This window comes from Pseudochaenichthys georgianus, chromosome 13, assembly GCF_902827115.2.
Source record: "Pseudochaenichthys georgianus chromosome 13, fPseGeo1.2, whole genome shotgun sequence".
Classification (NCBI taxonomy): Eukaryota; Metazoa; Chordata; class Actinopteri; order Perciformes; family Channichthyidae; genus Pseudochaenichthys; species Pseudochaenichthys georgianus.
Window position 1 is genome coordinate 20531804 of NC_047515.1, and position 22112 is coordinate 20553915.

The window sequence follows — 22112 nt, forward strand, 5'->3', positions numbered from 1 at the left end:
GGCTCGAACTGCTTCAAAACCAAGAACTATATATCTGCACATACCCCCTGATAACACTATAGTTCAGCGTCAAAATGCACTGTCATCGATAAATGGGTTTACAGCGACCGAATGGAGGTCACTCTCACCAATAGGAGAGAAGACAACAAGCCAATAGCATGGCCTCTGAAGAACCTCTTATCCCGATCAAATGGCCATAAAGTGAAATCTCAGCTAGGACGAAAGATTCCAGACACTGAACAAACATTTTAGAATGAAAAACTCTTTACCTCTTTCCAGGTCTCTGACCTCCTGGTAAACTATCACCTTCACTATGTAGTTATCAGTCTTCCCACCCTCCACCTCTCAGTGCCATCGCCGTTAAAAAGCAGCATACTATCTCAAATAATCTTTCAGAATTTGAATTGAGTCTTTTTTATTCATGCTTGTTTTTCAAACCCACTCAAATAGAGGAGAGGTTGATTTCAAATGTCCCTTTTAGTTCTGATTTGCATTGAAAGCTGTGTCATAAAGGCTAATTTAAAGAAAACAGGAATAAAGCAAAACTTGTGTAGGTATTGGTATATGCTTGATATTAAATATAAAAATATATAATAGAAAATTACTTCATTATTATTAAAAAGGTTCTTATTAAAGAAATTGTGATCTAATTAAAAGGGCATATTTTAATTAACTGGTTAAATTTGGATCCAATTTACATATCTTTAGCTGCTCAATTGTCATACTCAGTTTGTTTTCATAGTCCGCAGATTTTTGTTGTATGTTCTTATTTCTATTCAAACTTAATTCAACCTTTGTAGGTAACGGCAACAGATGTCAAAGGAAGCTCGAATGATTTTAGGGTGTTGGCTGTATCAAGATTTAAACAAAGTTGAGCACAGTGGTAGTGGTCAGGTAGACTCTTGGGCGACTTAGGGAGTTCAAAATCTTCACATTTTAATTAGGCTGTAATGAATTATAACGCTCATCTCAAGTAAATAGGGATCACATTTAATTGGTGTTTAAGAAATAAATTGGAAAGTTACTAAATTATAAAACCAGTTTTGGTAGCTGTTAAACTGAAGGATTATGCAAACGTGTAAAAGCCATATCTTTATTAAGTATTTGCATATTTATATTATATGCATGTATAAAATGTAATGTATGTATGTGCACCGTGAGTATTGCATTAATGCCCGGGTGTATGTTAATGTGTGATTTTTATTTCAGAATATTCAGTTTCTGAATATATCAGAATATTAATATAATCTTCAAAAAATAAAAAATGTAAACAATCAATCAGAGGAATCCTATGAGAAAGGATGTGCTTCTGCGTGACTTGACACAAAAACAAACCCAAAGTCCACCCTGTGTTATCGATTTGGTGGCCGGTGCTAATATTAAGCAATAAAACAGAAATAGAAATGTCAGGCGGCGCTGCCCTTTTCTTCTAATTTTCTCGGCCATTCATACATCTGTTCTTGTCTCTTCTTACCTTCTCAGCAGCAAATAATACTGAGACCTTGTGTTAGGGCAGCTCAACAGCGTCTTAATGCAATTCAGAGACCTACATTCTACACCAGAGTTGCCTTGGCAACAAAGTCCCCCCGCCCCTCCCTGAGAAGCTGAAAGATCAATAGAGTATCCTCGACGGTGTGGCAGGAAAAGCTCTGGCACAGATGGTCCTCTGAGAAACCTTAGTGGCCTAGTTACCATCTGAAAACCAACACAATCAGGCAAGATCGCTATTATGTTGAAACTATACAAACTTGGGCATCAATATTAGATTACATCTGAACAGTGTTGAAATTATCTCTCCCTATCCTTCCTTCTCTCCACTTATGAGTCTGTTTTATAGAAAGTATCATCTGCAGTGCTGTGGCCTACTTTATTGTTTTAGCTTCCCCAGCATCTTTAAGAAAAGAAAGATTTGGGGAATTAATTTAGACAAGGCAGGCACACTGTGCTGCCAACCATAAAGAAGCATCGCTAAATAAATAAATTCTCTCCGGGGGGGTTGAATTTTCTCACTCAGTGTACCACCTAGTATGTGTTTCTGCCCTTGGAAATGGTTTAACTATGTCACGTTGTTCTTTTATCTTGCTTGTTCACTCTTTGTTGATTAAATTGCAGACGAGAAATGTTTTTCAATTTCAAAGACTCAAGGTGGTTATATTTCAGAGATTGAGGTTACAGCTTAGCCTGCAGAGTCATACCAAGGAGGGAGGTAAACACAAACCGAGTGAAGATGTGGGTCCAGTGCCTTTCTAAAACACAGTTTAATGGCTTCCTGAAATGTAGTATAAAGTCGAAGAAATATACAGTCAGTGTTGAGTAAATTCAATCAACAAGCTATGAGAAACCACCCCACTGGTTTGAACTTGTGCTTCAAGCTGTCCTATTTCCCTTAGAGGAGGACATCATAGAAAGCAAGATTTTAATGAGAGGACTGATTGGACAGCGGTATTTCATAGTTAACGAGGTGCCCTGTTGTCTGACAGACAGTAGCCAGACAGCAGTGTGAGAGTGTGTGTCTGAGCAAGAGAGCGAAAAAGAAAGCATTTCATTGCTATGCAGGTTTATGTAAAGTGACAGAAATGCACTTACACTTTCTCACTATGTTAAAAATGCATAACAACTGTCTTCCGAGGCAGTTTGTTTAGTTCGGACACACGTAAACACAGTGTTCATACAAACATGGTGACTTAGGAAAAGCTCGAGATATAGAGGAATAGAGTTTGGCTTGTCCTTTATTTCTGCATCTGTGACATTTAAAATATTCCATGAATCTCACTGTAGGCGTTTTTTGAATTACATTTTCATTTAGGGTTATCTGTACTGTGAGCATTAGATGCTTTTGCTTTGGGCACAATGGGGGGAAATCAGCGGTGGTGAAGGACGTCAGCAGCACCTCAACATGGTGGAACATAGATAAAAGGCTCTTAAATTAGTCATGACAAATTGGATGAAACATCAAAAATGGTGAAAAACAGACAGTATTTGCGTTTAAAATCCTCAGCCAGCTTCTCCTGAGGGAATTCAAATAATTATGCTGGACCTCTAAAAAAAAAAGGGGAATTAAAGTGTCACCCTGTGGGGTAGTTGGATGCAGCAACCCAAATGTCATTCTTTAAACACCTAGAATAGAAAAGTCGGCTGTCATTCCTTTACGTTATCGGCTCTAACAGGCTCTCATATCAACTGTGAAGCTTAAGGGGTTAGACATCAAGATCAGGAGGGTAAACCCAGTGACAATGTGGCATCAGCACATCACTGTTTGTGTTACACTGGGGTCTCTTTTTGGTTATTGCAGCAAAGGATCACTTGTTACTCATGTCACCATAGGTGTGTTCTCTCCAAGACTGAAATCAATACTTCTAAATGGGACTCAGAGAATCAGAACATCCTCAGGAAGGACTTCAACAAGCCGTATTTCCGCCCTGTTTCACTTCACCTTTTTCCTTTTTCTGCAGTGATTTACATGACAGGTTTCTAATTTTGCAGTACATCTCTGAAGCATAGGGCGAGTAAAGAGCATGAAAAGGTCATACAATCCTTGAGCGTTGCTGACAAGTGCCCTTTTCCACCTTTAATTCTCCATCCTGATGTGGAATTCAGAGCAAGAAAAACACACGCCTTGTCATATGGTGGAAATGTACATGGTATAGTGTTGCCTAATATAGGAGAATGTTCCTCTGATCATTCAAGAAATGCTATGGTTCAGTGGTGATGCAGCCTTGTGGCAAAAAGCATTCTGTCATTGCCATTAAAAGGCTACTGAGACATGGGTTGCTGCAGCCTTTCATCTTCCCAGGTGCCATTATTTCAGAAAAGCTCAATTTCATTTTGTGATTGATACCTTGCTGGCAGTCTCTGCAAACTCGGTCAGACTCTTGATTTTTGCAGCAGGCTCTCATAAGGCATAAATGCTATTTATTGATAAAAAAATCTTTAAAAATGTGTGACTCAATGTCTCTCCTTTTTTCTCTGTTTGTTTCACACAGGACCTGGAAACGAATCAACAATGGACCGGCTGGTTCTCTGCGTGCTGCTGTGCGCAGCTCTGTCGAAGGGATACAGCTGCCCGGGCCGCTGCATTTGCCAGCACCTCTCACCCACTCTGACCCTGCTCTGTGCTAAGACCGGTCTGTTGTTCGTGCCCCCCTCCATCGACCGCAGGACCGTGGAGCTAAGACTCACAGACAACTTCATCACCATCATCCGCAGGAAAGACTTTTTCAACATGACCAGTTTGGTGCACCTCACGTTGTCCCGTAACACCATCAGCCAGATCATCCCTCTAGCCTTTCTCGGCCTGCGGTCCCTGCGGGCGCTCCACATGGACGGGAACCGCCTCAGTGCGATAAAGACAGACCACTTAAAAGGCCTCATCAACCTGCGGCACCTCATCTTGGGCAACAACCAGATCCATCAGGTGGCCACCACCGCCTTTGATGAGTTTGTCGTCACCATAGAGGACTTGGATCTTTCCAATAACAACCTGCGCACCCTTCCCTGGGAAGCCATAGCCAGAATGACCAACATTAACACACTCACGCTGGACCACAACCTGATTGACCACATTGGAACGGGGACTTTTACACTGCTCACCAAGCTGGTGCGCCTGGACATGACGTCTAACAGGCTGCAGAAGCTGCCGCCGGACAGCCTGTTCCAGCACGCTCAGGTGCTGTCGGACACTACGGGCTCAAGCTCCTCCACCCTGGCTGTGAGCTTTGGAGGAAACCCTCTTCACTGTAACTGTGAGCTGCTGTGGCTCCGCAGGCTGACACGAGAGGACGATCTGGAGACCTGTGCCTCGCCGGACCACCTCATGGACAAGTATTTCTGGTCCATCCAAGAGGAGGAGTTTATCTGCGAGCCTCCGCTGATCACAAAACATCTTACCACAAAGCCCTACGTGATGGAAGGGCAGGGTGTGACTCTCAAATGCAAAGCAGTGGGTGATCCAGACCCAGAAATTCACTGGCGGTCTCCAGATGGCAAGCTGGTGCATAACAACTCCCGCACCATCCTGTATGATAATGGCACCCTTGATATTCTCATCACCACGCTGAAGGACAGTGGGGCCTTTAATTGTGTGGCCTCCAATGCCGCAGGCATCGCCACAGCTGCTGTTGAGATCAACATGATCCCCTTACCCTTGTTTGTTAACAACACAGGCCACATGCGTGAGGACCCCGGCCTCTCAGACATCACCACCTCCTCCAAATCTGGCAATGACACCAAGGGTTACGACAAGCAGGACAGGAGGGTGATGGTGAGCGAGCTGACCTCGTCCTCCGCTGTGATTCGCTGGCCATCTGAGCGCCACATCCCCGGCATCAGGATGTACCAGATTCAGTACAACAGCACCGCAGATGATACTTTGGTGTACAGGTAAGGTGGGGGGGGGGGATGGATGGATGGAGAGATAAGTGGTAGAGTAAAGGAAAAGGTGAGACATCTGGAGTCACCATCTGCTAAATGACACTACGGTCCATTATGGCAGTTCGACATATCCCAAAGATGCAAAATAATTAAGTATGTGTCCAGATATAAGCAGGACCCCTATAGTGAAGTCTGGGGTATAAACTAGGGAGGCCATTTTTTTACATTCATTTAAATTAATTTGCATAATAACATGCATCAAATGTGCAGTTAAATGTAGATATTTACACACGCAGAAACCCATTCAAGTAGATTGTTGCATCAGTTGAAGATATTGTGGAGTCCAGCACTCTGAAGAACTAAATGCCCCTTTCATTAAAACATGATATGACAACAAACAATTACATGAGGCCCAACTATTTCACTGCATGTCGCTGTTTGTATCATTAGCAAGTGCCTGCATTAATTGGTTGAAACACAGAGTGTGATTAGATGCGGTTTTCTAATGATAGGCTCGGTTGCCGTGGTGGAAGAATGATTTACATTGGTTGTCTAGGTAAGAAGCAATACCACACTATAAGAAATGCACTTTCCCAGCCCTGCATTCAAAATGTCTCAGTTCATTTGTACTGTTACATTTACTGTACATTCTGCTGGAGGTAGTTGTAATCTCTTAATGTCCAGTTGTACAGTTGATTTGCCCTTACAAACCTTTACCTTCATTTATTGTGCTCCTCCTTTGGATAATGTTACCCTTTTGGGGCCTTAAAACAACTATAAAATAATTTAGGAAGTTTAACAGTAAAATATGTTGCTTGTCGAACTGCTAAAAACTAATAAACGTTCAAAATGTAGTAAAAAGTTCCAGCGAGACACTGACTTCATACACTGGTTTATTTAACAATGGAAAAAATCAAGCAAGGAACAGCAGTAGAGTAAGTGTACTCAATTCAACAACAACATGTAGCTTATTAACAGAGTCATGTCTTATTATCCAAAATGGCCCTTGTTGGAGTGTTTTATTTGTCTAATAAATGATCATTACTCAAGCATTAATATATATTTTTTAATGTCTATAGTCAAGGTGGAACCATCTTACTTTATAGGCTTATTGTATGGTTATGGTTGTATAGCTGTAAGTACTGTAGCGAGGGAGGAGTATATGTTATCACACGATGAAAACTGTATTTAATTACAAGGCTTTAGTAACTTTTCACCACTGCAACAAATAATGTGTGAGAAATATATAAAGTGAACATAGAAAACTGGCAAAATCAACAGAAGCAAAGTTACACTATTTTCTAAATAGTGAGTAAAAGATTTGCAAACGTTCTTATAATAATGTTTGAAATCCGAGAATATGTTTTTCTTATGCAATATGTGACGCACACTAACCGGATGTTGTAACCCGAGGAGTACTTCAGGATTGATGTATTCATGGGGCAGGTTAATAATAGTCGTCGCCTTTCTTTCTTTTTTTCCCTTTTTGTTTATCAGATATAATGATTCGCTCTCCTGTATAATTTTCACATCCAGTTAAGGCATGGAGCGGAGTGTTGTTTGGTCTTTAGGAGGTGCATTATTACCAAATGATAACCATCAAATTCTCCCTTTGGGGAGAAGGAACACGCTTCTAATTATATTAACGCCAATGTTGACCTGAAGACAAAGCCTTCCTCCGTTGTATTTAGAGTCGTGTAATCTTGAAGTTCCCGACAAAATGTAACCTTATGTATTCACACATCCAAACTGCCTTCACATCATGCGTCACTTGTCCTGCCCCCTGCAGTGGTTGTGGCATATTGTATATAACAGTGAGCCTCCTCTGCCTTGTTTATCACCTTGTGTTTACCCTTGCTGTCATTCTATACTGAAACTTAGAGCAACTTATCACTGCTTTTTGTGATATAACATATGATCTCATAAGTCAACTCTAATGAAGTGTTGAGCTTTATATTTCTGTCTACCTGAATGAGTGATATTTGCAATGGTTGTCTTTGTGTTGTGTGGAATTGACACCTTTGTGTGATTTAATACACCTTATGCAAATCAGTAAATGTGGGCGTTGTAATTTCAATGATTAATCGTCCATATCTTCACCTCTGTGCTGTTTTTTTCTTCTTTGCAGAATGATCCCATCTACCAACAAGAACTTCTTAATCAATGATCTGGCCGCGGGGCGGGAGTATGACCTTTGTGTGCTGGCGGTTTACGACGACGGCGTCACATCGTTAACGGCCACACGTGTGGTTGGCTGTGTGCTTTTCCACACGGCCAACGAGGTCAGCCAGTGCCGCTTCATGCACAGCCAATTCCTGGGAGGCACTATGATCATTATTATTGGCGGTATAATTGTTGCTTCAGTGCTGGTGTTCATTATCATCCTGATGATACGTTATAAGGCCTACAGCGGCCCGGAGGACGGCAATTCCAAGGTCAGCTCCAGCATGCACTCGCAGACCAACGGCAGCCAGCAGCGGCTCCAGCGCTCCGCCTCCAAGCAACCGTCCGATGAGGGCCAGCATGATGCGCACGCACCCAAACAGTGCATGGCGCTGGTGATGAGGGCGGACAATGAGAAGAAGGAGAATCCAGCAGCCACCACTGCCATCCTGGAGGTGGAGCTGCCTCCGATGACTGCCGACAAGATGAAGAGAAGAACCAGCCTGGACGCGCAGTGCTCTGGCCCACCATCCGAGGACACGCAGACGGACAGTAGCCTGACGGGCTCCACCATGTCCCTGTGTCTCATAGGCCCCAACGCTGGCACCAAGGAGGCTCCCAGGCTCAAGGACAAGAAAGGTGCCCTTGCCAACATGGGATTACTCCCTAATGAGCTGGCACGAACTAGGCACAGATTCTCTTTTGACGGAGGGGATTACTCCATTTTTCAGAGTCATAGTTACCCACGCAGAGCGAGGACAAGGTGGCACAAGTCCACCAACCAGCTCAACACGGAGTCCTCGCCGCTCGCCAACAGGAGAGTTACGTTCAGCAGCACTGAGTGGATGCTTGAGAGCACAGTCTGAGCAAAGCAGTGTCGCCGGGGGAAAAACAAATGGCTCTGCAACTCACACATGTAAAATCACAACTATGTCTACATGACATAAACACACACTTTTCCCATACATAGCAAACTATGAACACAAGCACATTGACTTACACATGCAAACTGTGTGTGAGTTGCTGGAGAAGAACACATCTCCCTTCATCCTGCCTCCCCTTCATACTCCCAGAGAGGTGTGTTGGCCATGTCCTTTCTTTATGCAGCAGTGCCTTATTCTAAAAAGATGTATGAATGGAGGATGCTGCTCACTGTAGTCATAAACTGTCCTCTCGATCATTGCCGCCCACCCTGAAGATGGGAAGCATATCTTTGGATTTTTTTTTTAAATGTTCTTCTTTTGTTTTCTGTGACATGCCAAGGGGGTGTGGCGTTTGGATGTGACTGTTTAATTGTTGAAAAAAAAGAGGAAAAAAAAAAGTCATCATTTCTGTAAAGTGAACAGCCAGGTATCCTGTTATGTCAATCATGTTTTGGGTTCTTTCAAACAAAAAAAAACTTTTGCACAGAAGACACGAGATACAATGACATGTATCACCACCAGTCTATACAATAATGATAATTAAAAAAGAACAGGATTTTACACAGACCGATTTCTAATGTTAGCATAGCAAGGATGGACTTGGAGACCAACCGTGGATTCCTCTCTGACAGTCGGACTGTATGATGTTAAATAGGTATTGTTCCAGATGTGACTGTATATTAATCGGTTCTGTATCTGGCTGGTCTAGATAAAAAGACAACAAACAAAAAAGACATATATAAGTATATTAAAACATTGGTGTATGTGTACTAACTATGTAAGTAAGTAAGTCATATGTCACATGACTTTTTACAAAGCATTTGGGTGTTTGCTGCAAGTTTTTACATTAAAAACCTGTGTCATCACACCTCGCCCTATTTAGTATGTCAAAGTTTGGACCATTTATCCCCTCACGAAGGGCATTAAACATTTTGTGTGGGTTAACTGTATCACTGGTGTTTTATTTGTGTGCTTCAGGAGTAGCAGTGTGTGTCCGCTGCAAGGAGACACACACACATTGAGATGATAAATATTTGATTACCAGGTGCTATTTATAAGGATTCTGTGAAAGCTGCACAACGACCACGGAAGCAGAGTGAGGTGTGGGACGTCGAGGGACGTGATAACTGAATGTAATGCTGAATTCAAATGCAGCCTGTTGTTATGAACAAGGGTGTAATATGTGTTGGATCCCTCTAGGGGGAGACAAGGCGTTGTAACGCTCTCATTAACTTCAAGGCTGCAGGGAAGATGCTTATAACTATTGTCAGGAGAAAGCCTGTGAAGCACCCTGCTTTGAAGGTTCAGTTTAGACTTGTATTCAACCTAAACCCTATCTATATACCACCTAAAAGCAGTACTGTTTGTGAACAAACAGTACAATACATATCAAAATAATGTAGTTATAAGCAGAGATAAGGACATTTTATTGTGCTAACCACCTTCTTTTGTGAAGAATCTGTAAATGGTGTGTAAACAGATAATACGTGAATTATACCACAGTTATAATCATATTTTGTTGATATAATTACAAACACGAGCATATCCTCACAGTGTGTTATGAAAACAAATCACTTGTCAGGTTTTTAAACTATTAATAAGAATTTGTTGAAAAAACTTGTTAGACATAAGATTTTAGCCACATCTCATGGCAATTTAAGTTTTCTCAAAATAATTGTTGTTTATAAATAGATAAATATTCTAATGAGAAAACATATGTATCAATTGATACATATGTTTTCTCATTAGAATATTTATTTATTTATAAAAAACAATTATTTTGAGAAAACTTAAATGAAGTCATTTTTGTAAACTGTGTTATATTGGAACTGTTTATGCACCATTTAGAGATGCTTCTTACTGTATAAGGATGTATACCGTGGTTGATGAACGTATATTTATTTATCTACTTGCAACAAAATTACAATGTGTAATACACAAGCTTTATTGGTTTAAATACTGTATACAGCACAGACGATGGAATAATATGTTAGGGAAACGCATGACAGAGGGAAACAGAAATAAATGGGGGGGATGAAAGATGTGTTTTCTGCCAGCCTCCCTCTGATTACAGCTACTTAACAGGCTGAGATTAAACTGAGCTGTGTGGACAGTATAGAGATAAAACCAGGAGCACAGAGATAAGTCACACTAGAGGTTTTCAATCCTCTCAAATCTCCTCTTTACATCCTCAGTGATAGATTGAGGCTGAGAACAGGGTCCTCAGGTCCGTTTTATTCATCATTCTTAACCAATGTTCAGCCAAAAACCATCCAATTTGAGCACAAAACCTTGTTGTTTTTACAGCTAGACCTACCTTAAGAGTGTTAATCTTGGCTGTCAATTTGCGGTTCACACATTTTCCAACGGCTTCCCTTCTCCTCATTAAGTCCTGAAGGTTTGCAGGAAGTGAGCTCCTTCCCATTTCTCACAGCTCGAGGGAGCTGCAGCGGCAGTGTTTTTCCCTGCCGCCTATGTGTAACCATTATTGAACACAAAATGTGCTTAGACAGGAGAAGGCTGAGACTTCTCTCAGTCTTCAGAATTGACCGGGGCAGCCAAACTAGCGAACATTGGAGGAACAGCAGAGCACGTTGTGCCTCAATTTGGTGAGGGTGAGTTTTTTTCACCGAAATCTGAACATGCTTGTGCTTTATCATGTCAGGTCTTACTTCCCTGCAAATGGTGTGTCTTTCCTGAAAATGTACTAAATTAACACACTACAAAGTTGTTGTGAGAAATTCTCCAAATGTAGCAATTTAGTGAAATTGTAAATTTGGACAAATTGTGATAGCATTTATCTAAACCTATTGCCATCTCAACCATTTGAGGAGACTTGCAGTGATAGACATCAGCAACAATTCACACCCTGTATTGAAGAATTACTTTTTGAACGCTACAGTATGAATTGCAGACATATTTTATTATGTATTGTGTAGCAAGATACAATTAAGAAATACCACAATTGAATCCGTATTTATTTCTTAGCAAAAGTCAGCAGTCTACAGCCATACCATAAGGTTTTTCAATCCTCTACTGCTTTAAGGGTCTTTCAATAGTAGGGGACCTTCATGAACTGCTCAACACAGCAAGGTAAAGTTGTTTACATTTCAAGACATAAACCACAGTGGAGCTCGATAATCAGCTCACATAGGTGTAAGCAGGGGTAAAGTGCTATTTTTTATAAATGGAGGGTGGACCAAACATCCTCTAGGGGGGTCCGGGGGCATGCACCCCCGAGAAGATTTATTTTTTCATATTGAAGTTAAATGCATCAATCTGGTGCACTTTGAGAGCAAAATTAAGAGACCTATGGATACATCTCTCAACAACCATATGAAACAGAACTGTAAACAGATTTTCTATTTCTTTATGGATATTTTACTAATCACTCCCCTTTTAAACTGTATTCTTGTTTTACTGTCATATAGTGTTTCATACCTGTTTTTGATGTAGCTATTACTTTTATATTACTATCTGACATCACATACATTGTAGAATTACAGTTCACAGTTCATTTATAATTATATATAAATGTTTATAAATCATTTAAAAACGTGTTTATTGGGGGAGGGCAGGAATGACAAATGGGCCTGAAGCTAGCTAAAAGCTTCAGATTAAAACATTTTTTATTGTAGACCCTCGCAGACCATAAGTGTAGACTTAAGCAATATGCAGATTTGTGCCTTTTATTGTGTATAGGTGTATTGAGAAATGGCTTTTTGAAAAGCTTTGGTATGAAGTGCAAAATACACATTTAATATAATGCAACAAGAAAAACATCTATTTATTGGTTGTTTTCTTTCTAGATAATTATTTTATGAATACTTTTTCAGCAATAAAGCACTCAATTTGGGATTTTGCCCTTTTGCCAAAATCTTATTAACCTTTATAATGTGTTTAAGAAAGCTCAGTCAACACAGATTTGACCAGCCACATTTCTTATGCTTTTTTTGCTTTCCATGTTTCCGGGTTTGCAGCCAAGCTCAACATATCCCACTCTCTGCTGCTTAGAGAGAACACTTAGCCTATTGACACGGACTCGGTAAAGTGCTCCGGGCTTCTCGAGTAAGCATACACTTTTCAAATGGTATTCCACCACTTCCTTCAGCATTATATTATCTAAAAATACCCAGATGGCCCAGGACTTGGTACCAGGCTTATTTCGACTTTATCAAAAAAAGAAAGTTAAATACAAATGTAGTTTGACAAGTGTGGTGCAGAGAAAGTGACCAGCGGCACAGAACATGTTGTTAAATAGTGCTGTTGTCTTTCATTTTCAGGGCTTCTGCTGTGTGACTGAATATTTTTCTCAGGCATTACATTTATCCGGAGTGCCACAAGGCCTTACAGCTCTTTAGCATCAAGCTGAATTACTACATGTATTCTCTTTGATGATGATCATGAATGGCAGATTTTTAAGGTGTTCCTCCTGCATCATAAAAAAGTTTGTCTTTGATCCGTGATGGTCTTCGGAGAGGAAACCGCCCTCTGTGATTTTCTTTACTAACAGCCTGACAAGTAAAAAAAAGTATTCAGAGCGGAAATTTATTTTTGTCTAGATTTGACTTCCACTCCATTTGCACTGCTGTATTTAGCTCTGAGCACAAGTGAATGTTTACCCAACAGATGGTGGAAACTAATCATCTAAAACAGAATATAGGAATGAAATACATTTTAAAAAATGTATCTCTAATGGTTACAGAGCTATTCGTGTTAACAATACCCTTCTCCTTTTTCATCTCCTTTCTCTTTGTGCAGTTCCTAAACTATACACAGGGCTCCCGCCTTCACCGGCTTGAACATAAAATTCAAGGACTTTTCCAGGCTCAATTACCTTGAGTAATCAACACGGCGTAGTTTGAGACACATATCAAGGCTAATTACTGTTACCACACTGTAAGTTTTTATGAGAACAATCAGGCTTAACATGAGCTAGCAGACAACAATTAAAAAGTGAGAGTTTGAATGTGTGAAGGCTTCTCACTTCTGGGTTACAGTGATGGCAGACGAGTGAAAAAAGAAAAAAAAAGACCAAAATAACAATTTCTGTCCTAGCAATAAATGAGTTCAAGCACTTTTAATGAATCATGTATTTATGTCTGCTTTCAGAAGCTTCATTTATACCACTTTAAATTCACAAACGGACAGGATTTTGATGTGTTACATGTGGGAACCATGTATATAAAGATTTGGCTACACTTGTTGGTCGATACATTGATGGATAGTTTTTTTTCTTTTTAAATGTGATTTGTTTACAGTAAAATCACAAGACAAAGCATTTATATTTCACTATTTTTAAATAACCAAAAATATTTTTAAAACAGTAAAATAGATGTTTATTTTTCAATTGTTGGTATACAAAAAGTAAATGTTCAAAAAAATGCACATTTTAAAAATAATTGGCCAGTAAAGTTGGAAAACATTTCTTAAATACATGTGGTTTAAAAAACACCGGCCGATTGAGGACAGAAAGTCTTCCTGGGAGGCTGACAGCCGAGAGTCAATGATCAATCAATGAGCCTGCAGCACACAGAATCCCTGATGATGAGGCAGGGGCAGGACACCCCACCCCCCCTTCATGGATGAGGTACTGCCACACAGAGCGCCTGCAGAGAGCCTTCAGAACAGGTTTGTTAATGTCTCACAAAGTACAACACAGAGAGGGCCTGCAGAGAGACGCCCTCTGTGAATTTGAGGAGAGCCAGAGAATTGTGCAGTACTTTCTTTGGTGGTTACCTGAGCGACTGTATCTGTCCAAGTCTTTGAATCTCAGTCGAGAGAAGTATTATCTGAACTCTCTGCGCCTGCTGCTTTCGAGTTCTTCCTGCTCCTTTTTGAGTTTGGCCCCGAGTCTGAGTCTTTGTGGGAGTCTTGCTTTCGCTTTTTACGCCTGTGAGTTCGTCTTTCCTTTTCATCATTACTCTCGCCTGAGCTGCTGTCCTCTTCTCTCCCTCTGGTCTTCGCAGTTTTCTTGTTTTTATGTCGACTTTTAGTCCTTTTCCTCCGCTGCTTGTCTTTGGGGGCATTGCTGTCATCACTGCTGCTGTCGCTGCTCGAGCACTCTGCTTGCTTACGCTTTTCCGCCTCGTCCTTCTTCTTCTTCTTTTTCTTCTTCTTTCGAGAGGATTTTTTGGATCGTTTGGATAAGCTTGCTTCTGTGTCAGACTTGGCCTTTTTCAGTTTGTGGCGCCCACTCTTTTTTGTGTCACTGCTTTTTTCACAAAAGAAAAGACAAATTGAATATAAAACAAATGAGGCTAGATAGGTTTAGTACGTATGACATAATTCTTAGGGGCAATCCACAAGTAAAATGTTGTTTTAACCCTCTAAAATGTCCTGCTTTTCTCTGTTTTAGATCATACTTGACTCAATGTCTTAGGCTTTTGCACTGACAACACAAGACTTTAGAAGACATAATCTTGGACTTTAAGAGATTCGACATACATGTTTAATTATTTCATTCATTGACCAAAATTATATTCTCTGAAGTATTCCACAGAATCGATAATGAAAATATTCAGTTGTCACAGCCCTCATTACAACAAAGAGGTGATGACTGGTGTTATAAAATGATGTAATAAGCACCAACATTATGGAAGTACAGTGTCAAATCTCTAGAGGGCCCCTTTGAAATAAAGTTTTTTAATCTCTTGCTTATTTGATGCAGTGCAGTTCCATGTTTGCTTACCTGTCCCTTTCAAACTCCTCTGGATAAAGCTCCTTGAAGCCACTATGTCCCCACCTGGCATTTGAAAACATAAGATAAAGCTTTGTCAATCTTGTGCGACTCCCCTATGTTACATTATCATGTAGGGAAATTAAAACTGTCAAGAATACAAAGAAGGACACCAACTTTCTTCTTTTCACCTTTCAGAAATATCAGCAGTATTTAGCAAGAATTCTCCCAAGAAGTACAAACAAAATACATGTTTAGATGAAGATGTAGTCTTGTGCTGTACCTGTCAGAATCTTTGGCCTCAAACTCATACAGTTTGCGGCTCCAGTATCGAGCCTCCTTTTCGTCATGTTCCGAGCCTCGCTCTCTGTTCCCCCGACTCAGGTCTCTGGGCTGCTCTCGATCACAGTGCATTTGTCCCCTGAAAAACCATTACATCAATAAATCAGACAGCAACATACAGTAACAGGTCTCTAAACGGAGGGCTCCATTATGAAACATACTCCCAAATGATGCTCTGGTAACACTTGGGTTTCTGTGTCTCAAATTAAATTGGGACATTCACTGTTCCTACCTCTCACTCTTTGTGTCAGGAAAATGTGTGTTGTGGGACGTGTGGACCTGATAGTTTCGCTTTTTCCACATCTCCATCTCCTCCTGGATCTGCAGCAAGTCAACAAGAGTAAGTACATTACAGATTGCCCAGACTCATAATGCTTAGACAAACACATGTTATAAATGCTTTATTTAGATGCATAAAATGCATTTCAGTATACAGGATTAAAATACTTAATTCCTGAAATGCAAATTAGTTTGTGAAGCCTTTCTTTTGTGAAATATCCGTAACATACATTTATATCTTAGCTTAATGATATATTAGTAATCTGGATCAGAAAAAGCTTCAGGTCAAAAACACAACTCATCTCTAGGATAAGAGTTCTTCTGTAGATAGAAAACTCTCAGACATTTTCATAATTGTTAACAATTTAAGAGATTTGATTAACATAAATACCACATCTGGTCATCTGGTTCTCTCAAATGTGATGAAGTGCTGCTTTTTCATTGAATGTACGAGATAAGTATGGATCCTTTTCATAGTCCTCTTACAATTCATATAACAAACAATTGATTAATTGAATAATAAAACATCAGATTACTCAATAATGAAGATAAGTTATTACAGTTAAACAACTGTACAGATTCAAGATTCAATGATTTAAAGGCTCTATTGTTACGGACAGAAGCAACAGAAGGTAGAAATTAAAAGCTTAAGTCCCTGGCTTCTCAAACAAAGCAACTATCGCATACAAATCACATAGTGACATAATGGTGCAAATAAAATGGAGGAATAGGTCAAATATACGGTGTGTAAAGATAAAGTAAGAGTGCCTCCAACAAAAGCAGGGTTAGATAGGTAATTAAGTTTAGTTGCAATGTTAAACCATTGTATAGTCTACTCCAGTGATATATATAGACTATTCTGCACAATTTCTATTATATTCAATTTTATTTTTATTTACTTGCACTATTATCTGTTGTATTGTATTGCACCGTTGGAGTAGCCTGTGACCTAAGAATGTAATTGTCATAACTACACTGTAGCTATGTACATATGACAATAAAAGCCTTGAATGTTGATATTACTGATACTACTCGGTACGGTGACAGATGACCATTTACTGATTTATCCATGAAAATAACTTTCAATGTAGATAAGTTGTCAAAGTGCATCAAAAAGCATATCAGTAGACTAACAGAGCTTGTTCACAAAGATAAAGTGCTAGGTGAGACCCCCCCCCCCCATACCCCCGTCAGAGGTATTATTAGTTTGTGTTTATTAACTGGCCCCATACCTCCTGTCATTTAGCAGGAGTAGCCCCAGGGCAAAGCAATGAGACTATCCCTGGTCTACAATCAGCTACCACTTCATTTAGCTTCTTAGTCTACCCTTATTTATAGCAATGATGGTAGATAAAATACAAAACACATTGGAATAACGCAACACAATGACGCTATTATATTTCAAATCTCAGGCTGTTGTATAAAGCAGCACCAGTTCTAGCGTTGTACACCTAATGAAAGGGCATATTTCCAACGTGTCTCGGAAACACATGAACTCAAACGCACCTTGTTGTGGGCATCTGTGTGGCGGATTACATTTCTCAACAGTGTCTTCCCCAGCGGATGCCTTGACATGATCACACCTGAAGTGAGACAAATGTAAATCATCATCAGGTTAAACTGATCTTTTGTTAATTCAATATAAGAGTCATTTATATTATGTATACATAGCTGCAACAATAATAACTCTGTTACATGAACATCACATGTTAGCCTAGCTCGTAGCTAATACTGTTAGATATTCGGATTCAAGAGTATATTTCAATAAACAAAATGTAACTTGTTAACAGTCGGCCTTAATTACTGCTTACTATTTCAACACGTTCAACTTCATTTTGTAGATTTGTACAAACTGTACCTTTTCCAAAACGAGTAGCATTCAAGAAGAAGAAAACACGGTTTACAGCATCTACCGGTACTTCCGCTTTGCACGTCATACGTCACCAAACGTTGGCAAGACTGAACTCTGATTGGTCCAATGGTCCGTCCATCAATAAAGTAGAAGCTTTTCATCAAGTGCCTTGTGTGCTACAAAGAAGTTTGTTTTCGTGTGTTTTAATCAGAAAATGGCCATATCTCTCACAATTGCAAATCAAACCTACTCCGTGAGGACTACATGTCTATTTTCCCTCTTGAATTCGTATCACAGGGAAACAACTAGTAGCCATAAAAAGGTGAAAACCATGGACACATCACAGAATCACTCAAGTTGTGCTCAGAGTTATGAGAATGTGCCGCTGATATGGGCATATATATGTCTCATAATTATTTGTGTGAACATAAAAATAATTTGTGTGTAAATATGTGATTTGTAAATGTAAAACAACATCCACAAATGCATTTAAAAGATTTGCAAACTCACAAATACATTTGCAAGTGTAAAACGGATCTGCAAATACGCTAAATATGTTCACAAATTAAAAAAAGATCTGTGAATATCTCTTTAACATTTACAACTTTCGATCAGGCATTTCTGAATCCATTTTGTATTTGTGGACCAAAAATGCGCTCGCGGATCTCAAATCTCTGTTCACGGATCTCAAATCTCTGTTCGCGGATCGTCTTTTTACACACACGGAATTTTGAGACATATTTTCCGCCGGTCTCGGCTAAAATCTACTCGTGTCACTCGGTTATTTTCGGAAACCACGTGATGGCCCGCTGATGACTACATTTCTGCATGATTTCAAAGTAAGAGCATGATGGTTTGTTTAATGCTCTGTTTTTGTATTATAATGAACAGCGGAACGTTAGATGCATTCCTCATCACCATCACCATCATCATCATCACCATCACCCTCATCATCATGTTATAGTGATACAGTTAGTTTGTGTTATTGGTTCAATACAGCATATCTCGAGCACTTTCGTTGATGTTGAAGTGCAGGCTATACGCCACTTCCGGGTCCCGGGGAGCAGCTGGCGGCGAAGCAACCCAGATAAAACTCTTTCTTCATTGTTTGTTGTGTATTCAGTCAAGCGGGTCAAAGTTACAAAGCACTTCACATCTTATTAATCGCCCTAATTTGAATATGACAATCATGAATGTCTTTCTTTTTATGAAATCAGGATCCCACATTTGTTTTAAACACTTGCAAATGATATATGCTAGAAACCAATGTATTGATATAATATTTACAAAGTAAAGTCCTGGGGGGTATACTGCGAAGCAGGATTTTCGCTTAGCCGGCTAAATTCAGGGAAAACTCCGGCTTTCCGGTCATCCGAAGCTGGTTCTCTTTTTAGCAGGCTAGATCTCCATGGTAATATATGCTAAGCAGCTAACCTGGTCGGGACCAGGTTAGGTTGCAGGCTAAGAGCTCAACTCAGTGAAAACACCGCCTGCTGACCAATCAGAGCTCAGTGTGCGGAGTTTAAAGCGATCAAGTCATATCACAGGAGAAAGGAAATACAGAAAAACTGCCGTCGCAGGAAAGACGGCCGGCAGAAATCACCGACTGTGTGAACGTGAACATTAATAGAATATCACCTCCCATCTTCAGAGCAATCTGACTATTATAACATTAGCGTTAAGAAAGCTTACTTAAATATCGGCCACAACATAAGTAACCGGATCAGAGTAACATTAAGTACAGTCTGCGGCATATCACTTCATAATGTATCATATCTCTCCTTATCTGAGTCAGTTGAGCCGTATCTGGCCGTGCAACACTCACAGTACCACATACTGTATGCAGAAGTATTATTTTAAGCAACACATAAATTGACGAAACACTCGAGACAAATGTAATTGAAGTCAGATCGTGTTTTAGACGGGGCAGTGATATCATAAACCTGTTAATGTACGCATTCAAACACTTTTTCTTTTTTCAGCTGTATTCACCTTGCAGGTGCAGCTATGTGGCTTTTATCCTGGATAAAGTGTTTAAGTCATGGATGTTTAAAGTTTAACTTCTTCATTTTTGACTAGTATTAAAGTTCACTTTTCATTCAGGAAGTATGACGCTGCGCTGTCAGTACGCTTCTCCATGTTTGTGATTGGTCGAATGCTCCAGATACCACCCCTTTCATGTGAACGCGCACCTCACTAGATAGGACACGGCTGGCTTGAGCGATCCACTTGATAACCCGCGTCGTAGTACAGTTTAGCGAGAGCGCGTATGTTTTGGATTAGGCCAACCGGCTAACTCAAACATATCCAGGTTAGGTTGAACCAGGTTCGTAGCATAGGCCCCTGTACTCTGCAGGTGCTGGTAAAGAGCAATACAATGACAAAACCTTTCCAACCAAAACAACTAGTTGGTAGGTAGGTACGTAGGTAGGTATAGGCAGACAGATAGACAGATAGACAGACAGATATAGATAGATAGATAGATGGATATCATATATAGATAGATACTTCATTCATCCCAAATTGTGAAATGTGTGGAAACAAGTATAAACACAATAACATTAAATACAAATGAAAGCAATAGACAGGAATATATCAGTAGAAAGGACACGATGAATATTATAACATGTAATGTAGCGTTACTATGAAGGCTGACCTAAATACGGTGCTTTTCTACAGATTACTTTATTACTGCACTGGTAAAGTCAAATTAGGGCGATTAATAAGATGTGAAGTGCTTTGTAACTTTGACCCGCTTGACTGAATACACAACAAACAATGAAGAAAGAGTTTTATCTGGGCTGCTTCGCCGCCAGCTGCTCCCCGGGACCCGGAAGTGGCGTATAGCCTGCACTTCAACATCAACGAAAGTGCTCGAGATATTCTGTATTGAACCAATAACACAAACTAACTGTATCACTATAACATGATGATGAGGGTGATGGTGATGATGATGATGATGATGATGGTGATGGTGATGAGGAATGCATCTAACGTTCCGCTGTTCATTATAATACAAAAACAGAGCATTAAACAAACCATCATGCTCTTACTTTGAAATCATGCGGAAATGTAGTCATCAGCGGGCCATCACGTGGTTTCCGAAAATAACCGAGTGACACGAGTAGATTTTAGCCGAGACCGGCGGAAAATATGTCTCAAAATTCCGTGTGTGTAAAAAGACGATCCGCGAACAGAGACTTGAGATCCGTGAACAGAGATTTGAGATCCGCGAGCGCATTTTTGGTCCACAAATACAAAATGGATTCAGAAATGCCTGATCGAAAGTTGTAAATGTTAAAGAGATATTCACAGATCTTTTTTTAATTTGTGAACATATTTAGCGTATTTGCAGATCCGTTTTACACTTGCAAATGTATTTGTGAGTTTGCAAATCTTTTAAATGCATTTGTGGATGTTGTTTTACATTTACAAATCACATATTTACACACAAATTATTTTTATGTTCACACAAATAATTATGAGACATATCTATGCCCATACGCTGACGACTACACTTTTATGAGGACAGGTATGAGAATCCATCTGTGATGAAATAACTCAGATCTTCGTACACAAGTTTTAGCTTCAAAATATATTTACAGTATCAAAATAAAAATTGTATTTGTTATTTTTTTAATCTGTTCGAAATAAAGATTGAAATGAAATGAAAATGAAATTCCGCATAATAGTTCGATTCAGAAACATTTATAGGATATTATTTGTTCATAAGCATTGATGCATTCATTCGTAGCCTGCACTTTATATTGCAGCGGGGTAATGTGCTTCATTAAGAAGCAATGTATTAGATATCTGATTTCCTAGATATTTTTATTTAGTCCTAAATAAGCTTATTCTGATGGATAGCTTGTGGATTTGACCCCTGGGAATCCTATAAAGATTTTACATCATAATATCTGAACCTATTTGTTGATGATATTTTGAGTACTTTATCTAAACTGAACTATTAACTAAAGTTACTAAACAAATCCAGTGAAATTACAAAGTATAATATGTAGCCTACTTCTAAATTGTAGTGGAGTAAGAATAAGTAGTAGCATAAGTATAAGTAAATACTTAATATAAAGTAACGTTTGTATTTTTTTATTTCTTTATTAAGGAGTGCAGATTTAACAGACAATACAACCATTTTTCACATTTCCTGGTTTTGGTTTTCTTATTACAGGAAATTGCACTACCTCTCTTTATATGACAACAAAAACAGAATCCCCCCACCCTCACAAGAACTGGAAAATTGGTCACAGCATTGTATCGCTTACACATCCTGATACATTTCACAAGATAAAGAGTAAAAAACACCAAAATAAAAAATATATAATAACGAATAGAAACACTAATAATAAAGACAAAATACTTTTAAAAAATAAAGAATTAGAGGGGGGACATATAGACTTAGTCAGGGGGTAGGGCTTTCAATGAATTACGTTTGTATTTTATATAAAGTAAATAAAAAGAATAAGCAGCCTGAAAGCTTTACTGTAGT

At 39.5% G+C, this 22112-nt stretch overlaps 2 protein-coding genes across 5 annotated transcripts in view; one reads left to right on the forward strand and one right to left on the reverse strand.

Moving 5' to 3' along the window:
- Positions 1 to 9391, forward strand: part of lrfn1 (leucine rich repeat and fibronectin type III domain containing 1) — a 150981-nt gene extending 141590 nt beyond the window's left edge. For both annotated transcript variants that reach the window (XM_034096751.1, XM_034096753.1), the window contains exons 4-5: positions 3984 to 5379; positions 7499 to 9391. In XM_034096751.1, the coding sequence (XP_033952642.1) occupies positions 4004 to 5379; positions 7499 to 8399 (2277 nt within the window). In that variant the 5' untranslated portion in view covers positions 3984 to 4003 and the 3' untranslated portion in view covers positions 8400 to 9391. The remainder of the gene's footprint in view (positions 1 to 3983; positions 5380 to 7498) is intronic.
- Positions 9392 to 13073: 3682 nt separating this feature from the next.
- On the reverse strand, positions 13074 to 17728 carry nkapd1 (NKAP domain containing 1). 3 transcript variants are annotated; one of them, XM_034097487.2, is made up of 6 exons: positions 17615 to 17728; positions 17263 to 17339; positions 15710 to 15798; positions 15419 to 15556; positions 15148 to 15201; positions 13074 to 14667 (listed from the first exon to the last, which is right to left on the reverse strand). In XM_034097487.2, exons 1-6 carry the CDS (start codon positions 17691 to 17693, stop codon positions 14229 to 14231), a joined length of 876 nt encoding a protein of 291 aa, XP_033953378.1. In that variant the 5' UTR covers positions 17694 to 17728; the 3' UTR covers positions 13074 to 14228. The 3 variants fall into 3 exon arrangements, with proteins under 3 accessions (XP_033953378.1, XP_033953377.1, XP_033953379.1); XM_034097486.2 differs by having other exon boundaries at positions 13266 to 14670; positions 17615 to 17727; XM_034097488.2 differs by having other exon boundaries at positions 13287 to 14670; positions 17568 to 17653.
- Positions 17729 to 22112: the final 4384 nt, after the last annotated feature.

Coding starts and splice junctions, on each gene's coding strand:
- nkapd1 (XM_034097486.2), bottom strand. CDS start 17,693: ATGACGTGCAAAGCGGAAGTACCGGTAGATGCTGTAAACCGTGTTTTC. Junction 17,340..17,614: donor TGCTACTCGTTTTGGAAAAG/GTACAGTTTGTA, acceptor GTCTCACTTCAG/GTGTGATCATGTCAAGGCAT. Junction 15,799..17,262: donor ACACAGATGCCCACAACAAG/GTGCGTTTGAGT, acceptor GACTTGCTGCAG/ATCCAGGAGGAGATGGAGAT.